This window comes from Symphalangus syndactylus, chromosome 14, assembly GCF_028878055.3.
Source record: "Symphalangus syndactylus isolate Jambi chromosome 14, NHGRI_mSymSyn1-v2.1_pri, whole genome shotgun sequence".
NCBI classification, from domain to species: domain Eukaryota; kingdom Metazoa; phylum Chordata; class Mammalia; order Primates; family Hylobatidae; genus Symphalangus; species Symphalangus syndactylus.
Window position 1 is genome coordinate 85012510 of NC_072436.2, and position 22681 is coordinate 85035190.

General features: G+C 39.9%; 1 protein-coding gene across 2 annotated transcripts in view; it reads left to right on the top strand.

Annotated features, from left to right (window-relative positions):
- The window catches only part of PNPT1 (polyribonucleotide nucleotidyltransferase 1), a 57903-nt gene that overhangs the window by 600 nt on the left and 34622 nt on the right, over positions 1–22681 (top strand). The window contains exons 2-11 of one of the 2 annotated variants that reach the window (XM_055240599.2): positions 5368–5428; positions 6616–6690; positions 8028–8133; positions 9270–9319; positions 12566–12629; positions 12723–12770; positions 13673–13786; positions 20381–20567; positions 21490–21541; positions 22160–22217. In XM_055240599.2, the coding sequence (XP_055096574.1) occupies positions 5368–5428; positions 6616–6690; positions 8028–8133; positions 9270–9319; positions 12566–12629; positions 12723–12770; positions 13673–13786; positions 20381–20567; positions 21490–21541; positions 22160–22217 (815 nt within the window). The remainder of the gene's footprint in view (positions 1–5367; positions 5429–6615; positions 6691–8027; positions 8134–9269; positions 9320–12565; positions 12630–12722; positions 12771–13672; positions 13787–20380; positions 20568–21489; positions 21542–22159; positions 22218–22681) is intronic. The other variant, XM_055240601.2, reaches the window with a different exon arrangement.

Consider the following 22681-nt stretch of genomic DNA (forward strand, 5'->3'; position numbering starts at 1 on the left):
AATGTAATTGATTGCCTAAAGTGTGGCCACTATGACCCTGGGTTAGGAGGAAAAGGAAAAGTCAGTTTTTTGAACGCCAGTTATATGATCCTCGCAATCTTTTTAAACCTGTCGTAAAGGTACTATTACCCTCATTTTATAGTTAAGACTACAGAGGCTCAAAAAAGGTTAGATAACTTTCTAAGAGTCAATTAAAAATTTAGTGTTATGGGACTAGGTGGTTTTCGAATTTCTGGTTCTTGCTTACAAAGCCCGTACTTTTTTTAGGGGACCGTTTAAAAAAAAAAAAAAACACTTATGCTTTAATCGTTTTTAGAATAAATGGAATTGCTAATGCAAACTTCATATATCTAAATTTTTTACGTGTACTTTGAAAGAATTTTGACCCCAGTTTATACAAAAAGCAAAAAAATCATTTTGAATCCAGGTCTCCCACTCAAACTTGGATAAGTAATTGACGTTGAACAAGTTAATTCACCATTTTCTTGTGCAAAGTGTGGAGACTGGATTCCATCAAGGGTCTGCAAACTTTTTCTATAAAGGACCAGATAATATATATATTAGGCTTTTTGGGGTACACACTGTGTGTATGTGTTTACAAACCCTTTAGAAATATTTTAAAAAACGGCCAAGCACAGTGGCTCACACCTGTAATCCGAGCACTTTGGGAGGCTGAGGTGGGTGGATCACCTGAGATCAGGAGTTCGAGACCAGCCTGGCTAACATGGTGAAACCCCGTCTTTACTAAAAATACAAAATTAGCTGGGCGTGGTGGCAGGCACCTGTAATTCCAGTTACTTGGGAGGCCGAGGCAGGAGAATCGGTTGAACCCAGGAGGCAGAGGTTGCAGTGGCCGAGATCGTGCCATTGCACTCCAGCCTGGGTGACAAGAGCGAAACTCTTGTCTCAAAAAAAAATATGTATATATAAAAACATTTTTAATTGTAGAGTAGTACAGAAATAGGCCACGAGCTGTAGTTGGTTGCCCCTAGACTAGGTTTTCTCTAAGGCTCATTCCACTCCCAGCATTCATTAATTCTGATTTTTGAGGGAGAGGACAGCTAGTCCATTCTTCAAGGACTGCACGTGCTTCGAAGAAATGCCCAGAACATTTCATTCAACAGACGCATACTGTGAGATAGGCACTAGATACTCAAAACAAGGTGCAGCTGCTACCCTCCATATTTTCCATAAATAATCTACTTTGACTCTTTCATTTATTAGTCAACGTGTTCCTCTTTTGTAGGTAGTTCTTTTTAAACTTGTGTCATGTATTGAAATAACTAGACTCATAAAATATCATACCTGCTGGATAAATTCTTTCATTTTTGTCTTGTTTGCCATTGGCAACATTTATTGAGTGACTACTATGTACCAGGCACATTATATTTGTTATCATATGTATTCTTTACTGCATTCTGGAAGATTATATAATTATTGTAGGTGTTTTGCAGATAATATATTTAATGCTCACAGTAACCTTGGAGGCAGGTGTTTAATTTTCATTTCAGCAAGCTTTTATTGAGCATCTACTATGCATCAAATCACTGAGGATATTCAACAGAATATGCCACAGTGGGCAAAATGCTAAGGCAGTAGCCCCATTAGTAGAGTAGAACTGTAGCTCTCACAGTTTTTCTTCCCTGTGTTTTGGGCCCACTTCAATCTAGTTAAAGATCCTCCACTCCCCTTCACAAAGATCACTTAGGTATTCAGAAGTCACATTGGTAGACAGAATGCCAGTTCCTGGTAGGTTTTGAGAAGTACTGGTGGCATGTTACTCAGGGTTAAACAAAATTTCAAGATGTCAAATTTACGTTTGCCCCATGAAACCATTACTTAATACTGATTTCAGCTATAGGTTGTTGCAGGTCTGTGATACTACGCAGTGTGACTGGTTTTGAGTATCTCATTCCTTCCATCTACTCCACGTATTAATCCAGTATCAGCCTCCTCTCTGTACCGCATTCCCATCAGTCAGAGGAGACCCATTTTATTGTAGGCTTTCATCATTACAACATCTGTGTTGAATAAATAGAAACCCAACTAGAATTTCTCAAATATTCCCTGATTTAAAAAAAAAACTAATATTTCAGAGTCAAGAATTTGATACTAGAAAATCTTTGTATTTACTAACATGTATTAAATGTACACACTTTGTTCTGACTTTCAAACTTAACAAAATGAGTCTAACTGAATAGATAAATATGCTTTTCATTAACTCAGGCTTCTGGCAAAGGTATTTAACAGGTGAAAATATTAAGGGTTGTTCCTTCATCTCTTTGGTATGGGAAGGACAGAATAATCTTACTTGGAGTAGGGCATTGGGCCTGTCTACATGCTTGTGTTTGGTTTGTGCATTTTCAGCACCAGACTATGATAGAATGTTGCCAAAGCTGAGTTCATGTGACAGAGCATCTTCCTCTGTATCTTCAGGGGTCACTGACTTGGTTTCATCTCAAAACACCTTTTGATGAATCTTGAGCTCTTTGACAAGTTTCGCTGGTCTGTTTCAAGACCTCAGTAACCTCTTTTTGCATTCTCTGCTGAAACTGGGGAATAAGGCTAATAGTGCTACCTATTTCATGTATATAAGATGGCTTTATTAAGATATAATTCACATACCATACAGTTCATTTAAAGTGTACAACTCATCTGGGAGCAGTGGCTTATGTTTGTAATCCTGGCACTTTGGGAGGCCAAGGCAGGAGGATTGCTTGAGTCCAGGAGTTTGAGACCAGCCTGGGTAACATAGTGAGACCTTATCTCTACAAAAAACTTAAGAATTAGCCCAGCGTGGTGGTGCACACCTGTATTTCAAGCTATTCGGGAGGCTGAGATGGGAGGATCACTTAAGCCTGGGAGGTCAAGGCTGTGGTGAGCTGTGATGGCACCACTGCACTCCAGCCTGGGCAACAGAGCAAGACCCTATCTCAAAATAAGTAAATACAGATAAATAAAGTGGACAATTCAGTGGATATTAGTATATTCAAAGTTTTGCAGCCATTACCACCATCAATTTTAGAACACTTCTATCACCCTAAAAAGAAATTCTTGTGTTTTTTTTGTTTTTTTTTTTTTTTTGAGACGGAGTCTCGCTGTGTCACCCAGGCTGGAGTGCAGTGGCGCGATCTCGGCTCACTGCAACCTCCGCCTCCCGGGTTCACGCCATTCTCCTGCCTCAGCCTCTCCGAGTAGCTGGGACTACAGGCGCCCGCCACCACGCCCGGCTAATTTTTTGTATTTTTAGTAGAGACGGGGTTTCACCGTGGTCTCGATCTCCTGACCTCGTGATCCGCCCGCCTTGGCCTCCCAAAGTGCTAGGATTACAAGCGTGAGCCACCGCGCCCGGCCAAAAGAAATTCATTAGTAGTAGTCACTTAGCGTTTCTACCCAGCCCCAGGCAACCACTAATCTACTTTCCATCTCTAGATTTGCCTATTATGAACATTTCTTACATGGAAACATAGTCTTTCGTGACTGCCTTCTTTCACTTAACATAATGTTGTCAGTGTTTATCCATGTTGTAACATGTATTAGTACTTTGTTCCTTTTTATTGCTGAATAATAATCAGTTGTATGGATTATACCACATTTAGCTTATCCATTCATCAGTTGATGGACATTTGGGTTGTTTCCATTTGGGAACTATTATGAATAATGCTACAAGGAACATTCATAACAGGTGTCAAGTGGTATTCATTGTGATTTTGATTTGTATTTCCCTGATAGTTAATGATATTGAGCATATTTTTATGTACTTACTGGCCATTTGTATGTCTTCTTTGGAGACATGTCTGTTCAAGTCCTTTGCCAAGTTCTAAAATTCAGTTGTCTTTATTGTTGAATTATAAGCATTCTTTAAATATTCTAGATATTAACACAAGTCCCTTATCAGATATATGGTTTGCAAATATTTTTCTCTTAATCTATGGTGTTTCTTTTACTTTCTTAATTAAAGTTTTAAATTTTGATGAAATCAACTTGCCTATTTTTTTCTTTTGTCACTTACGCTTTTGATGTCATATTTAAAACTTTGTATGGCCCAAGTCTCTGAAGATTTACTCCTGTGTTTTGTTTCTAAGACTTTTATCGTTTTAGCTCTTACGTTTGGGTCTAGGATCCATTTTGAGTTAATTTATGAAGATTCATTATTTTTTGCATCCACTTGTCCACTATTGCCTCAAAAGACTACTCTTTACTCATTTAATTGAAGATTATTCTTTCCCCTTCTGTTGAACGTGAGGTCCTTATAGGCAATATTTAGAAGTTTATATTTTGTCCTAAAAGCATTGGGAGAAATTCTAGTTTGTTGTTGTTGTTGTTGTTGTTTTGTTTTTTTTTGATACGGAGTCTCACTCTGTCACCCAGGCTGGAGTGCATTGGCACAATCTCGGCTCACTGTAACCTCCCCTTCCTGGGTTCAAGCAGTTCTCTTGCCTCAGCCTCCCTAGTAGCTGGGATTATAGACACGCACCACCATGCCCAGCTAATTTTGATATTTTTAGTAGAGATGGGATTTCACCATGTTGTCCAGGCCGGTCTTGAACTCCTGACCTCAGGTGATCAGGCCTGCCTCAGCCTTTCAAAGTTCTGGGATTACAGGTGGGAGACACCACGCCTGGCTAAAGGATTTTTAAGTAAGGAAACAATCCTGTTTGTATGTTAAAACATTACTGTAGTCAACAAGGTGAGAGATGATAAGAGACTGTACTAAGATGGTAAATGGAGCCAGGCACAGTGGCTCACACCTGTAATCCCAGCATTTTGGGAGGCCAAGGTGGGAGAATTGCTTGAGGCCAGGAGTTCAAGACCAGCCTAGACAATATAGTGAGATCTCATCCATACAAAAACTAAAATTAGCTGAGTGTAGTGGCGTGCACCTGTAGTGCCAACTACTCAGGAAGCTGAGTTGGAGGATCGCTTGAGTCTAGGTGTTCAAGGTTACAGTGAGCTGTAATTGTGCCACTACACTCCAGCCTGGGCAACAGAGCAAGACCCTGTCTCAAAAAAAAAAGAAAAGAAAAAGAAGATACAAGGCACAATGACCCAGCCCCCCCGCCCCCCCAAAAAAATAGATGGTACATGGGAATTAACATTTAGGGAAACAGTTCTAACTTCTGAACCTCCAAAATACTTTCCTGTTCAGATCAATCCTGTGCCTTGGTTTCTGTATTCTTCTTTAAGCCACTCTGAAATTCCACTTTTACTTTTGATAATGATCATGGATTCTGCCCCTTTTTGTTGGTGGAGTGGGTGGGTGGGGGGTTTACAATCTTCCCTTAGAATTCTTTTATTATTTTATACTAAGCAGGAATTGTACAGATGACCTAAGTCTTCTTGTATTGCATTTTTATTTTTAAACAGGAAATTAGAAATATCTTCTGGAAAGCTGGCCAGATTTGCAGATGGCTCTGCTGTAGTACAGGTAAAAAGTCCAGATTTTTAAAATGCATCTTAAAAATGGTTATGGAGACTCATAACTAAATGTGTAACTACAACATCGTGTAACTACTTAGAATTTTGGTACTGGAAATTAATTCAGCTACTACTAAGATAATTTCTACTGTAAGAATCATTCCAGACAACCAGAGTCCAGAGTGCTGCATGTATTAAGTGACCTATTTTTTTTTTTTTTTTTTTTTTTTGAGGTGGACTCTTGCTCTGTCTCCAGGCCGGAGTACAGTGGTGCAATTTTGGCTCACTGCAACCTCTGCCTCCCAGGTTCAAGCAATTCTTTTGCCTCAGCCTCCCGAGTAGCTGGGACTACAGGCGTGCACCACCACACCCAGCTAATTTTTGTATTTTTAGTAGAGACGGGGTTTCACCATGTTGGCCAGGATGGTCTCGATCTCTTTTTTTTTTTTTTTTTTTTTTTTTGAGATGGAATCTCACTCTGTTGCCCAGGCTGGAGTGCAGTGGCGCGATCTCGGCTCACTGCAACCTCAGCCTCCTGAGTAGCTGGGACCGCAGGCACCTGCCACCACGCCCAGCTAATTTTTTGTATTTTTAGTAGAGTCGAGGTTTCACCATGTTAGCCAGGATGGTCTTGATCTCCTGACCTCGTGATCCGCCTGCCTCAGCCTCCCAAAGCTCTGGGATTACAGGCGTGAGCCACCGCGCCTGGCCTGGTCTCAATCTCTTGACCTCGTGATCCACCTGCCTTGCCCTCCCAAAGTACTGGAATTACAAGTGTGAGCGACCGTGCCCAGCTGTATTAAGTGACCTTTAACATCCTTTCCAAACCTGGGCTTCTGTTTTATGTGTTAATAAATTCTGTTGTGCTTTTCTAGAGAAAGTGATTTTGGTATTTTCTTCTATAGTAATAATTGGGGAATTTTTCCTTATGTATAGCCACATAAGAAGTAGAGAATAGTATTCAATTCATTGGATATGACTAAATTACCTGTTAATCTTTCCTTATTTTAATTCCATAGCTTTTGAAGCTCAGAGATCAAGACTGGACTACTTGTGAATATTTTTTATTTCATAATCATGTCATAGAATTAAATATCTTTTCTTGAGTTTAACTGGAGTAAGGATTTATTCAGTTGCTACTTAGGTGCTAATATCTGATTTCAAAGGAACTTACCAGTGTTGTTCTTTATGTTTAAGTCAGGTGACACTGCAGTAATGGTCACAGCGGTCAGTAAAACAAAACCTTCGCCTTCCCAGTTTATGCCTTTGGTGGTAAGTATTTGCTGATTTATCTGAACTGTAATATGGTCTAAGTAAGTGTAGAATGTGTAATATTTTTGTGCAGTGTCTGGTGAGTGGAAAATACAAACTCGCACAACAAAGATTTTTTCCTAGTTTTTTGATACTGATTCATTAAAAGAGTATAAACTGCTTCATAAACAAATACTAGGATTAAGCATACTTTAGAATTTGGAACGTCCAGGTGCGTAAGTTGACAAGAAGATTGGAAGTGCATGAGTACTTTGACATTGAATAAGCAATGAATTCATTGCACTCATAGTTTCCCTTCAGTATGACTCTTCAAGTACAGTCAGCCCTCCATGTCCCTGGGTTCTGCATCCATGGATTCAAGCAACCATGGATCGAAAATGTTGGGGAAAAAATTGCATCTGTACTGAATATGTACAGACTTTTTTTCTTGTCATTCCCTACACAATACGGTATAAAAACTATTTACATAGAATTTACATTGTATTAAGGATTGTATGTAATCTAGAGATGATTTAAAATGTATGAGAGGATATACATAGGTTATAAACAAATACTGTGGTGTTTTACATCAAGGATTTGAGCATCCATGGATTTTGATATCTGCAAGAGGTCCTAGAACTAATCCCCCAGGGATACCAAGAGACAACTGTATATGTTTAGTAATGAGCTCATTAGAATTTTATAGCTCCCTTCTATTATGAAAAGGGGGGTACAATTATATTTAACAGAGTTGATACCAAAGAAAGCAATGTTTGACTTGATCAGAATGAGCATCTGTGGCAAATAGTGAGTCTTCCACTCTTACTGTTGAGTAGAAGACTTTTTTTTTTTTTTTTTTAAGAGACAGGGTCTTGCTCTGTCACCCAGGCTAGAGTTGTTCAGTGATGTGATCATAGTTCACTGCAGCCTCAAACTCCTGGGCTCAAGCAATCCTCCTACCTTAGCCTTCTGAGTAGCTAGGACTATGGGCACAGGCCATTGTGCTCAACTAATTTTTTTTTTATTGGGAGTAGAGACGAGGTCTTTCTATGTTACCCAGGCAGTTCTAAAACCCCTGGCCTCAAGTCATCCTCCTGCTTTGGCCTCCCAAAGTGCTGGGATTACAGGCGTGAGCCACTGCACCTGAACGTTTTTTAAAATCACTTTGCAGAAACATTTCTATCAACTTTCCTCTCCCCAAAAGATACAAAATGCTAAGTAAATAACATTTTCTACTCGGAGTCTAGACTGTGTTGTTAGCAACCTCAGGAGAATTAGCATACATATAGTAGTTCTTACAGTATAATTTGTTTCTGCAAAAATAATTATATGAACTTTTTTTTTTATTGCTGCTTCAGGTTGACTACAGACAAAAAGCTGCTGCAGCAGGTAGAATTCCCACAAACTATCTGAGAAGAGAGATTGGTACTTCTGATAAAGAAATTCTTACAAGTCGAATAATAGGTAAGATATTAACATAGAGGCATTCATCTTCTCTGATATGCCTATGTTAGCATCTCTTCTCTTGCATCTGTGTTCTACAGTGTCTTAAGTTTTCCTTCATAGCATTAACACCACCTAAGATTATTCACTCTTTCTCTTCCCTCACTCAAATGTGGGCACTACGAGAGAAAAAAGCTTTTGTTTCTTCACTGTTGAATCCCTAGTACCCGTTATACTGCTTAGCACAGAATAGGCATTCAATAAATATTTGTTGACTAAATGAGTAAATCTCTATTGAGCATGTGAATTTTTTGGCCCATACCTCTACTCTGTTGAATCTATTCCTCGTACATTTTTTCATGTTCAGAATAGTAATTCCTAAACATTACATTCATCAGCTACTGAAATATGTCCATAATCTTTCAAATCGTTAACATCCCTACATATTGTGGGATCATATGCAATTTATAGCTCTTCTACCCAGAAATTGCTTTTTTTTGAGATGGAGTCTTGCTCTGTCACCCATGCTGGAGTGCAGTGGCACGATCTCGGCTCACTGCAACCTCTACCTCCCGGGTTCGAGTGATTCTCCTGCCTCAGCCTCCCGAGTAGCTGGGATTACAGGCACCCACCACCATGCCTGGCTGATTTTTGTATTTTTAGTAGAGATGGGGTTTCTCCATGTTGGTCAGGCTGGTCTTGAACTCCCGACCTCGTGATCCGCCCGCCTCAGCCTCCCAAGTGCTGGGATTGCAGGCGTGAGCCACTGCGCTCGGTCAGAAATTGCTATTTTATGTATATTTATATACAGTCTTCAGACACGAAGTAGCAAGGAAGCATTTTCTTTTGGCCTGCTATTGGTCTTAAGTCTCTTTGCGCTGCTTATATATGTAACTGTTGCCTGTGGAACCAGAATGAAAAATTGCTCCCCAATCTTTATTGTTAATGTGCTCCTTCTCCTTCTGTGTTTGTTTTTGTTGTTAGGGCATGGTATGTAATAATGGAAGCACTGACATTTATCTGTGTCCCTCTTAGTTAACCAGTCCAAGGGGATTTTTCTTGAAAACATTGAATGGCTATCTATATTAGTTCAAAAGTTTTGAACTGTAAAGCAACTCTGTCACTATGGTTTAATGTCTTTTTTTTTCTTTTGGCAGATCGTTCAATTAGACCACTCTTTCCAGCTGGCTACTTCTATGATACACAGGTAGATTCTGCTTTAGGTTTTTTAGTTGCCAGATCAATCAAAAATTACTTAATGAATCTCTGTAATATTTCCTAGACTAAACATTATAAAGAACATAAGAATTTTTTATGATACTGTTATATTTTACATTAAGTTTTTGAAAAAAGATAATACTTTTTTTTTTTTTTTTTTTTTTTTTGAGACAGAGTCTCACTGTGTCGCCCAGGCTGGAGTGCAATGGCACGATCTCAACTCACTGCAACCTCCACCTCCCAGGTTCAAGTGATTCTCCTGCCTCAGCCTCCTGAGTAGCTGGGATTACAGGCACGCACCACCGTGCCCAGCTAATTTTTGTATTTTTAATAGAGACCGGTTTTCACCATGTTGGTCAGGCTGGTCTCGAACTCCTCACCTCGTGATCCACCCCCCCCCCCCCCACCCCGCCTCGGCCTCCCAAAGTGCTAGGATTATACGCGTGAGCCACTGTGCCTGGCGAAAAGATAGTACTTTTAAAAAGCTAACATTTATTCAGTGTCTGTTTGAGTTGACACCCGAATCTGAGTAGGAGTTAGCCAACCAAGTTGTGTCAGGGAAGCATTGAAAGCCCAGAGGCAGGAAAGAAATTAGTGAGTTTAAAAAGAAGATCAGCGTGACTAGAGTGAGTGGAGACCAGATCAGGCTGGGAATAGGACAACCAACGTAACTAATCTTTATTACCTAATTTTATTGCTGGATCCTCTGAACCTCTACTTTATTATATGTTAATACTTTCTGAATAATATTTTTTTCAGCATAATGACACATATACTTAAGTAACCATTTCATTCATTTTTTTTTTTTTTTTTTTGAGACGGAGTCTCGCTCTGTCGCCCAGGCTGGAGTGCAGTGGCACAATCTCGGCTCACTGCAAGCTCCCCCTCCCGGGTTCACGCCATTCTCCTGCCTCAGCCTCTCTGAGTAGCTGGGACTACAGGCGCCCACCACCACGCCCGGCTAATTTTTTCTATTTTTTAGTAGAGACGGGGTTTCACCATGGTCTCGATCTCCTGACCTCATGATCCGCCCGCCTCGGCCTCCCAAAGTGCTGGGATTACAAGCGTGAGCCACCGCGCCCGGCCTATTTCATTCATTTGAAATAAATAAATACACCTTGCAAATATGCCTTTGCAAGAATATCACAGCCTCAGCCTCAGGAAGTTTTTTTTGTGTTTTTTTTTTGTTTGTTTGTTTTGTTTTGAGTCAGGACCTTTGTTGCCCAGGCTGGAGTACAGTTGGCATGATTATGGCTCACTGCAGCCTCAAACTCCTGAGCCCAAGTGATCCTCCCAACTTAGCCTCCTAAGTAGCTGGGACTACAGGCACAAACCACTATACCCAGCTAAGTTTTTTTGTTTTTTGTAGAGAGGGGGTTTCACTATGTAAGCCAGGCTGGTCTCGAACTCCTGCTTTCAAGTGATCCTCCTGCCTCAGCCTCCCAAACTGCTGGTATTACAGGCATGAGCCACCACACCCGATCAGGGAAGTTTTTTTCTTAAGTGCATGACATGGGCACATTATTGCAGTATAAAGTTTGTTTCATCTATGCTTATAAACAGAAAATTTTTTTTTTTTTGAGACGGAGTCTCTCTCTGTCACCCAGGCTGGAGTGCAATGGTGTGATCTCGGTTCACTGCAATCTCTGCCTCCCAGGTTCAAACCATTCTCCCTGCCTCAGCCTCCTGAGTAGCTGGGATTACAGGTGCCCGCCACCACATCCGGCTAATTTTTTTCTATTTTTAATAGAGACGGGGTTTTGCCATGTTGGCCAGACTGGTCTTGAACTCCTGACCTCAAGTGATCCCCTGCCTCAGCCTCTCAAAGTGCTGTTATTATAGGCCTGAGCCACTGCACCTGGCCAACAGAAATTGTTTGTTTGTTTGTTTTTTGAGATGGAGTCTTGCTCTGTCGACCAGGCTGGAGTGCAGTGGCGCAATCTCGGTTCACTGCAAGCTCCGCCTCCCGGGTTCACACTGTTCTCCTGCCTCAGCCTCCTGAGTAGCTGGGACTACAGGCACCTGCCAACATGCCCGGCTAATTTTTTGTATTTTTTTTTAGTAGAGACAGGGTTTCACCATGTTAGGCAGGGTGGTCTCGATCTCCTGACCTCGTGATCTGCCCACCTCAGCCTCTCAACATGCTGGGATTACAGGCACGAGCCACCGCGCCCAGCCTTTTTTTTTTTGAAACGGATTTTCGCTCTTGTTGCCTAGGCTGGAGTCCAGTGGCGTGATCTCAGCCAACTGAAACCGCTGCCTCCGGGTTCAAGTGATTCTCCTGCCTCAGCCTCCCTAGTAGCTGGGATTATAGGCGTGCACTACCACGCATGGCTAATTTGTGTGTTTTTAGTAGAGACGGGGTTTTGCCATGTTGGCCAGGCTGGTCTTGAACTCCTGACCTCAAGTGATCCTCCTGCCTCGGCCTCCCAAAATGTTGGGATTACAGGCGTGAGCCACCATACCTGGCCGAGAAAATATTTTTATATGATAGAAATAGCTAACATGTACTGAATACTTGCAACATGCAAGGACTGTGATAAGTGCTTTACCTACGATATTTATCTAATTCTCATAGGAACCTTTTGGGAAGATGCCATTATTTTTCACATTTATTTATTTATTTAGAGACAGATTCTCACTCTGGCACCCAGGCTGGAGTGCAATGGCGCGATTCAGCTCACTGCAACCTCTGCCTCCTGGGTTCAAGAGATTCTCCTGCCTCAGCCTCCTGATTAGCTGGGACTACAGGCACCAGTCTCTACACCGGCTAATTTTTGTCTTTTTAGTAGTGACAGAGTTTCACCATGTTTTTTTTTTTTTTTTTTTTTTTTTTGAGACGGAGTCTCGCTCTGTCGCCCAGGCTGGAGTGCAGTGGCACAATCTCGGCTCACTGCAAGCGAGTTTCACCATGTTGATCAGACTAGTCTCAAACTCCTGACCTCAGGTGATCCGCCCTCCTCAGCCTCCCAAAGTGCTGAGATTACGGGCGTGAGCCACCATGCCTGGCCTGTTTTTCCCTTTTAAAGATGAGGAAGCTTTTGAGGTTTAAGTAATTTATCTAATGTCAAGCATTTGGTTAAATGATAGCCAAAATTAAGAGGTTTGGCTACAAAGCCGCTGCTTTTAGCCATACGGTGCTCTGGTATTTTAGGCCAAGATGTTAACCTAAATGATAACCCTTCCAAATCAAACAGATTATTTTAAGTGCTTCAAATTTTTTCCCTTTTACCAGGTTCTGTGTAATCTGTTAGCAGTAGATGGTGTTAATGAGCCTGATGTCCTAGCAATTAATGGTGGTAAGTATAAAAGTAGGGATTAAAATTATCAGTGTTGATTTTTTTAAAGCAGTGAAATTCTAATTTCAGCCCTTATTTTTCTCCTTTTTAAAGCTTCTGTAGCCCTCTCATTATCAGATATTCCTTGGAATGGACCTGTTGGTAAGTTAGGATTTAAAAGTAAGAAATCATATGTACATTTTTTTCATTAAGTAGTAGTGACCATGTTACAGCAATGGCATATGGCTCTGATTTATAACCTCTTCATGAATTGAACTAGATGACATTCTAAGTCTCCTTTCAGGTCTTTCAGACATTTTCATCCTTGTCTTGGGTTCTGTTTCTAATAGCATATGTTACAGTGTTACAGATTTTATGTCCCTAGATATTTTGACCTCATAATTGCCTCTTTCTGTTAGAGGACTTCTTTTTTTTTTTTTTTTTTCTAACTGGGAAATTATCAGAGTATATACTCCTTCAGCATGAAATTAATGTAACTTACGGCTGTTATAAGTTCATAATCATGCAATATAAAAATGGCTCATTGAGTAAATAATTATCAAGTGTCCTAGGCAGAGCAGGCCCTAGCAATACAACGATGAAAGATGCAGTTCTTGCTTTCAGCATAAAGGAGACAGATAATTATTTATAATCAGTGTTATTATAAAGACATAGAGTGCTAAGAATATGATAGAGGAGCAGGTTTGATTTTGCGTGGTCAGGTTGTCAAGGAGGGCTCCTCAGAGTCATTGTGTAAGCTGAACCTTAGTAGGATCTGGTGTTAAGCATTTGCCTTAGAGAGGATACTGACTAGACCAGGGGACAAACATGAGCATAATCCCAGAGGTGTGGAAGAAGTGGTATATTTGAGCAATTCAGAGTGGTCCAGTGAGGCCAGAAGGTAGGGTGGGGTAGGATGTTCTGTGGGTCTTAAATACCATGGTAGAAACATGGATTTTATTCTGTGGTCACAATCAAAGATGGGGTTGAAGCCATGACTGGAATAATGTCTTGAAAACTGGGAATTTCCATTAAATAGTTGCCAATATTCTAATACATTTCAGGGGCAGTACGAATAGGAATAATTGATGGAGAATATGTTGTTAACCCAACAAGAAAAGAAATGTCTTCTAGTACTTTAAATTTAGTGGTTGCTGGAGCACCTAAAAGTCAGATTGGTAAGTTGTTTTAAATACCACATTTGTTCTGGATTTTACTTTCAAGTTCTGGCTTCTTAAACTGAATTTAATCTCTGTGTGTATGTTTTGTTGGTAGCCATAAAAATTTTTGTTATGTTTTGTCTCTGTCCTATTTTTGTAATGTTTTATCTCTGTCCTATTTTTGTAGTGCTCTTGCTTCGTGTCAAATGATACCTAAAATTACAGGATTGTATTCAATTTTATTTAAAAATATACAAAAATATTTACCAAGATCATTTCAGTAATTATTTTTAGACTAAATTTTAATTAAAATTATTAAAATTATAACTAATTTTTAGTCTAAAAATAATTTCAGTAATTATGTTTAGACTAATAAGTTATTAGTCTAAATAACTTAGTTTAAAAATAGAAGTTCTAAGTCTGGTAGTAACCATTTTATTAGTTTAAATATTATAATTTAGCTATTTCATTCTAAGTCTGCTTGGTATCCTCTTAAGAAGTGACCCATTTCTACTAGGTGGAAAACTGGTAATAAAATAGAAGAAATGCATTGACCATGGGCCATTTTCACTTACTCCTTGTGACAGAAATGTCATACTTGCATACGAAAATCAGGTCCTTGTTCTGTGGAAGGAAAATGGGCTTTAGCAGTCAGAATGACCTGTATTTGAAACCTGTCTTTGCCACTATAATCATGTGATCTTGGACAAATTATTTAAGGACTTTTATTGTTGGTTTATTCTACTATGTGATGTTAGATGTGTGGGACTTTTTGACATAGGGTCTTCTGATGTGGGAACATTTTGATGAAACAAAACTATTCAACTTTTACTGCTTTTTTGTACAAGTAATATGTGAAACATCTCATTTCCAGCTTCTTCTTCTGGTATGTTAGCCAGTGATGAAGTTAAAATTAGGTTCTGTAAGTTAGAAAAATCCCCACATATTAGTTGGGGGTTGTGTTGTCGAACCAAATAAATAAGACTTAAACAAGATGGAAACTTTGTTTTTCTCTCAGGTAAAAGAAATTCAGAGGTGGTAAATCTAGGACAGTGATAGTGGTTACATGACATCTTCAGAAATCTAGATTCCTTTTAGCTTTCTCCTCTGCTATCCTCAAGATGTGGCCTCATCTTCATGCATATGAACTGGCATGAAGAGCTCTGGCCAACTTACCTGACTTATAGGCAGGAGGAAGAAAAAAGAAGGGAATAGCAAAAAGGTGTGTGGCAGTTGAGTAAGTCAACCTGCGTTTTAAGCAACTTTCCCAGAAATCCCCACACAGCAGTTTCTATTTACATCTCATTGAGCAGAACTGTGGCACATGACTATACCCTTGAGTGCAAGCGAGGCAAGGAAATGATTTTTGTATTCTGCCTCCAGAAGGTGGGATTAGTCCTGTGAGTAACTATCAAAATGTAGAGAGGATATTCCAAAGAATGGGGAAGCCGTGAATAATAGATGATGTCTACCTCATGTTTGAGCATCTCGGAGCCTTGAGCAAAGTATTGGTTTCCTGTTCATCTGAATTTTTGCTGAAAGTTACGGCGTTCGTTTATTCACTATTAGTAAACTAGTCTTATTACTTTACAGGGTAGTTACGAAGATAAGAGTCAAGATTTGCAAAGTGCCCAGCATGTTACTGGTACCTAATAAGCATACAGTTAATACCTGCTATTATCATTAAGACACAGAAGTGGCCGGGCGCGGTGGCTCACGCCTGTAATCCCAGCACTTTGGGAGGCCGAGGCAGGCAGATCATGAGGTCAGGAGATCGAGACCATCCTGGCTAACACAGTGAAACCCTGTCTCTACTAAAAATACAAAAAAATTAGCCGGGCGTAGTGGCGGGCACCTGTAGTCCCAGCTACTGGGAGGCTGAGGCAGGAGAATGGTGTGAACCCGGGAGGCGGAGCTTGCAGTGAGCCGAGATTGCGCCACTGCACTCCAGCCTGGGCAACAGAGCGAGACTCTGTCTCAAAAAAAAAAAAGACACAGAAATAAACCTGCTGCTAATTGGTCATATAGCCACTATCTGCCTTAGAGTTTGAACCCTTCTAATTGTTAAGTAGACATTAGAAGAATGAACTAATAATCTTTTTTTTTTTTTTTTGAGACAGTCTCGCTCTGTTGCACAGGGTGGAGGAGTACAGCAGTGCGATCTTAGCTCACTGCAACACTGCCTCCCAGGCTCAAGTGATTCTCCTGCCTCAGTCTCCCATGTAGCTGGGATTATAGGCATGCACTGCCACGCCCAGCTAATTTTTGTATTTTTAGTAGAGACGGGGTTTTGCCATGTTGGCTAGGCTGGTCTCGAATTCCTGGCCTCAAGTGATCTGCCACCAAAAGTGCTGGGATTATAGGCGTGAGCCACCGCACCCAGCAGAACCAAGGAATCTTTGCTGCGCATATGGCATGCCATAGAAACCCCATAGGCTGACTTCCAGCTGGCTCTTCTCACCTGTTGCTTTCAGGAGGGAAGAATGAGACTCTAGAGTGCATAAATTTCAGAGACTAGTCTTGGGTAGAGGGAGGCTGAGAGTGATTCAGAACCAACCTGTAAGGAGATGGTTTTCAGGAATTACCAGCCTCCATTTTATGACTTTTGTATCACTATTTCCATGCAGCTATTCAGCCAGCTCTCTCTGTTTTCATAAAGATGCATCAAATATGCATTTTAACCCCTTGTTTACCTGTTAAAGTTAACATTGGGTCCAAGTGAAATACCACCATCATGGAACTTCCATGATACAAAAATACAAAAAAGTAATTGCTACTATTTCATTATTAAAATATTTAGTCATTTAGTCATCCAAATCTTTTTTTTTTTTTTGGAGACCAGGTCTCTCTCTCTTGCCCAGGCTGGAGTACAGTGGCACGATCTCGGCTCAGTGCAGCCTCCGCGTCCCAGGTTCAAGTGATTGTCTTGACTCAGCCTCCTGAGTAGCTGGGATTACGGGTGTGCACCACCACACCTGGCTAATTTTTGTGTTTTTAGTAGAGACAGGGTTTCACCATGTTTATCAGGCTGGTATCAAACTCCTGACCTCAGGTGATCCACCCGCCTCGGCCTCCCAAAGTGCTGGGATTGCAGGCGTGAGCCACCACTCCCAGGCAGTCATCCGAATCTTTACAGTATAATCTTATAGGGCAAGAATAATTACACCATGCTGTCAGCTGCTGGATAACTTCAACACCAACATTCTGAACAGTACCATTTAGATGCTTGTTTTCAACTGGTATATTTAATATCACTATTATTTCTGTATGTGAGAAGATATGTCTGGAAAAAGTATACCAGTAACATATTTTTAGAAGATATTTTGGGTCTAGAATTTATAGCTTCTTTTTTTTTTTTTTTTTTTTTGGTTGAGATGGAGTCTTACTCTGCCACCCAGGCTGGAGTGCAGTGGCGCAATCTCGGCTCACTGCAACCTCCACCTCCAGGTTCAAGCGATTCTCTTGCCTCAGCCTCCCAAGTAGCTGGGACTACAGGTGTGTGCCACCACACCTGGCTAATTTTTTAATTTTAGTAGAGATGGGGTTTCAACATGTTGGCCAGGCTGGTCTCAAACTCCTGACCTCAGGTGATCCACCTGCCTCGGCCTCCCAAAGTGCTGGGATTACAAGTGTGAGCCACCATGCTGGGCCTATAAGCAATCATTTTGACAAGCTTTTATGTTTAAATTTTTAGCATCGATGGCAGTGTTGTCCAGTAGAACTCTGCAGTGAAGGGAATGTTTTATATCTGATCATGTGGCTACTTAGCACTTCAGATGACTTCAGATGTGGCTAGAGTAACTGAGGAACCAAAATTTTAATTTTGTCTCATTTTAAATAATTTAAATGCAAGTAGCCATATGTGGCTAGTAGTTACCATATTGGACAGCACAGCTCTGTAGACTCAACTGTAAGGAGTGTTCTTTCTTTTTTTTTTTTTTTTTTTTTTAAGACAGTCTCACTCTGTTGTCAAGCTGGAATGTAATGGTGTGATTATACATCACTACAGTCTCAAACTGTGGAGTTCAAACGATCCTCTGTCCTCAGCCTCCTGAGTAGCTGGGAATCCAGGCACATGTCACCACACCTGGCTAAAGGAATTTTCTTAGAAAGTATTTTTTAAAAGGAATTGCATTAAAGTTTAATGAGTGAAAACAAAATTTATTTGGGGGGTAACCATTTTTCTTTGTCATATTCTATTTTTTTAATTTTACCGTTATTTTTATTAGATATAGCATCTCATTATATTGCCCAGGCTAATCTCCTGGCCTCAAGCAATCCTCCTGTCCTGGCCTCCCATAGCACTGGAATTACAAGCATGAGCCCCATGCCCAGCCATATATATATATTTTTTAATCTGGTTCTCAACTCTTCTCAACTCTGTTGTCCAGACTAGAGTATGAGTATAGTGGCGTGATCATGGCTCACTGTAGCCTAGCCTCAAACTGCTGGCCTCAAGTGATCATCCTGCCTCAGCCTCTAGAATAGCTAGGATTACAGGCACACCACCACAGATGAGTTTTTTATCTTCTAGCTTTTATTTTTTTAGGGACAGGACCTTGCTGTGTTGCTCAGCCTGGTCCCAGACTCCTGGCCTCAAATAATCCTCCCACCTTGGCCTCCCAAAGTACTGGGACAATAGTCGTGAGCCATCACACCTGGCCACATATTTCATTTTTAAAAGCAATTTATTGAGATATAATTTACACCCATTAAATGAATTTTTAAAAATCTCTGGTTTAATCCTGTCAAAGTGAGAGGATATCCTGGAAATACAGATGAGAAAAAGAATGTAGCCATCTCAGTATCATGGTATCAGAAGAAATTTCTTCAGGCCTGGTGCAAAATACGGAAACCTTATTTCCCTTTACCCTCTCCCATTTGGAATGCAATTGTTATCATTTTCTTCTACAGTTAGAACCATATCAGACAGTGTTACAATTTTTGCTTTTGCTTCAACTGTCAAACATAATTTAGAAAACTCAAGAGGGAAAGAAAAGCTTATTGCTCTGTATTTACTCTTTTTCTCTCTTTATGTATTTATTTATTTATTTATTTTTGAGATGGAGCCTCATTCTGTCGCCCAGGCTAGAGTGCAGTGGTGTGATCTGAGCTCACTGCAACGTCCACCTCCTGGGTTCAAGTGATTCTCATGCCTCAGCCTCCTGAGTAGCTGGGACTACAGGTACCCACCACCACGCCTGGCTAATTTTTTTGTATTTTTAGTAGAGACAGAGTTTCGCTATGTTGGCCAGGCTGGTCTCGAACTCTGACTTCAGGTGATCTGCCCACCTTAGCCTCCCAAAGTGCTGGGATTACAGGTGTGAGCCACCAGGCCCAGCCTCTATATTTAGTCTTAGTTTGCATACTGATTTTCTTTCCTTTCTAACAGTCCACGATATCTGCTCATATTTTTTCATTTCTGTTTAGAAAACTTCCTTTAGCTATTTCTAATGCAATAGAAAAAATTATATTGGGCTGGCGTGGTGGCTCACGCCTGTAATCCCAGCACTTTGGGAGGCTGAGGTGGGCGGATCACAAGGTCAGGAGATCAAGACCATCCTGGCTAACATGGCGAAACCCCATCTCTGCTAAAAATACAAAAAAATTAGCCGAGCGTGGTGGTGGGCGCCTGTAGTCCCAGCTATTCAGGAGGCTGAGGCAGGAGAATGGCGTGAACCCAGGAGGCAGAGCTTGCAGTGAGCCGAGATGATGCCACTACTGCACTCCAGCCTGGGCGACAGACAGAGACTGTCTCAAAAAAAAAAAAAAAAGAAAAAATTGTATTATTCAGTCCTTTAGTTGGCTTACTTGAAACAGGATTGCTGCAGAGATTTCCCCATCTGTGCAAGAATTAGACAATGTGAGAATTAATTGTTAAACAGGAAATATTTATTAGATTCCTATTGTGTTACATATTTTTACATTTTATTTAAAATATGTATTGCCAGGGGTGGTGGCTCACGCCTGTAATCCCAGCACTTTAGGAGGCCGAGGCGGGCAGATCACAAGGTCAGGAGATCGAGACCATCCTGGCTAACACAGTGAAACCCCGTCTCTACTAAAAATACAAAAAATTAGCTGGGCATGGTGGCGGACGCCTGTAGTCCCAGCCACTCAGGAGGCTGAGGCAGGAGAATGGCGTGAACCTGGGAGGCGGAGCTGGCAGTGAGCCGAGATCGCGCCACTGCACTCCAGCCTGGTCAACAGAACGAGACTCCGTCTCAAAAAAAAAAAAAAAAGTATTAAAAACAAATGCACTTGTATACTTTAAAAGATTTAGTTTTTATTTTATGTGACTTATAGTTCAATAAAACTTTTAAAATAAATATATAATTTCTTTTTTTTTTTTCTGTTTCATTTTTTATGGGAAATCCCTCCTTAAACTTAAGGAGAATATAAACCTAAATACAGATATCAAGGTGTCTTTATTCATTTACCACTGCTTACATTTGGGAAGTATGTTGATTCTGAGGAAAGAAATCAAGGTGGATCTATCACTAAGAAGTAAAATTGATCCATAATATTTATGTCATGTCATGGTATTTGAAAATGTTGTATTACTGAGAGCTTCGATGGCAGTCATTTTTTTTTTCTTTTTCCTTTAAATAGTCATGTTGGAAGCCTCTGCAGAGAACATTTTACAGCAGGACTTTTGCCATGCTATCAAAGTGGGAGTGAAATATACCCAACAAATAATTCAGGGCATTCAGCAGTTGGTAAAAGAAACTGGTGTTACCAAGAGGACACCTCAGAAGTTATTTACCCCTTCGCCAGAGATTGTGAAACATACTCATAAGTAAGAACATCTGTGCAAATGAAAATATGAAATTGTCATCAGATTTAATTTCCTCATGGGAGAGAAACTTCCCATGGAAGCACTGCCCATGCATTACTTCATAAATAGCACTTTTCTGTTTTAAGAGTCATTCCCATAAATATCTGTTTACTCATAAATAGCTAAATATCTGTTTACTTCATAAATAGCACTTTTCTGTTTTAAGAGTCATTCCCATAAATATCTGTTTACTCCCTTAAGAAGGATAAGCCCACATCACTCTTGTAAGACCTGACTTTGAATCTGAAATGAAAGAGAGTGTTTATTGGTCAAGATTCAGGTAATCACCACATCTCTCCACGTCTGGGAAAAAGAGAATAAAACATAAGATATTTGAATATCTAAGGAGACTGTTAGAATTCTCAAAAAGAAATCAGATGTAATCACTGTTTCATGCCCAGTGCTTAGAACGTTAGGCAGACACTCAGTAAATGTAAATGAATCACTGGAAAATTATTTTATTTGAAAAAATTGAAAAGGTTAATACTTTCCCTTAATGTCAGTTGCACAGCCATGAGTTGGAAATTAAATTAACTCTTCCTAGCAAAAGAGTTTCATGTGATAATGGAGCCTAAATGGGTAGAATGAAGAAAGGAAGAGGTTAAAAAGAGTATGTGAAAGCTGAAATTAATTGAACAATTAAGAAGAAAAGAACAGGATACCACATGTGGTTTCCCCTGAGAGGGTGAGAGAAAGAAATGTGTTCTATACCATAAATAGTAAACAGATTAGCAATGATAAATAGCAATATAAATTTTTAATTCTTTCTGAAGTATTTATTAAAGTTTTAGCTGATTATTATTAAATATTTCAGTTTTGTTTATAATAGAAACTGCCTCATGTTTCCAGATATTATGCTAACATTTATTTTGTGCTTAAATAGACTGGCTATGGAGAGACTCTATGCAGTTTTTACAGATTACGAGCATGACAAAGTAGGTATACCTGAGTTTTGTCTTCTATAATTGCCCTAGGAATACATTTTTGTCATAACTCATGTAATTTTCTTTATGAATGCTAGTCCTATTTTTATTAAAAATCTCTAAATGAAAAGCTAACAAAAGCCTAATTGTTTCTCCGTTCTTTTGTTTTGTTTTGTTTTTGAGACAGAGTCTCTCTGTGTTGCCCAGGCTAGAGTGCAGTGGCGTGATCTCAGCTCACTGCAACTTTCGCCTTCCAGCGATTCTCATGCCTCAGCCTCCCAAGTAGCTGGGATTACAGGTGCACGCCACCACACTCAGCTATCTTTTGTATTTTTAGTAGAGATGGCCATGTTGGCCAGGCTGGTCTCGAACTCCTGGCCTCAAGTGATCTGCCCACCTTGGCCACCCAAAGTTCTTTTCTTTTTAATGTAAGTTTTAGGGGAGTGTACAAATGTATTTGAATGAATTAACATATAGTATTTGTCATAAATCAAGAACCAATTCTAATATTTTAAAGAATATTAAAGAAATCTGAGTAATTCACAGTGTGTTCATTGTATAATAATTAGAAAACAGAAATATTAAATGTTGTCATGTATATGTGATAACTGAACCTCAACTTTCTTTTAGGTTTCCAGAGATGAAGCTGTTAACAAAATAAGATTAGATACGGAGGAACAACTAAAAGGTAAATTTCATTTTATTTTATTTTATTTTATTATTTTGCTGAGGGCAGCTTTAATAAGGCATGGCCTGACTCTTGCTTCTTGGGATTAAAGGTCAAAGAGGAAAGGCATCACATCTGTAAGCAAAGAAGAATTCAAAGGACTTTGAACTTTACAGCTGCTGTTCCCTAGACCTAGAATGCTCTCTCATAGTAGGTGGTCTTCTTCTAATCCAAGGTTCAAATGCCACCTCTTCTCCAAAGCCTCCCTGAACTGTTTTGGGGAAAGAGGAAGTCCCCTTTGCACAGAACCGCTATTACTATGTTTTTTTTAATTTTAAAAGCGTTAAAAGAAATAATAGACTTTTTTTTTTAACTTTGGTTGAAGATCTCAAGTAAATGTTACTCTCATTGTTTCTCAGCTTTATTGTCAATAAACTTTTAATAATGATAGCTCACAGGGTTACTGGTAAATTAACTTCTATGAA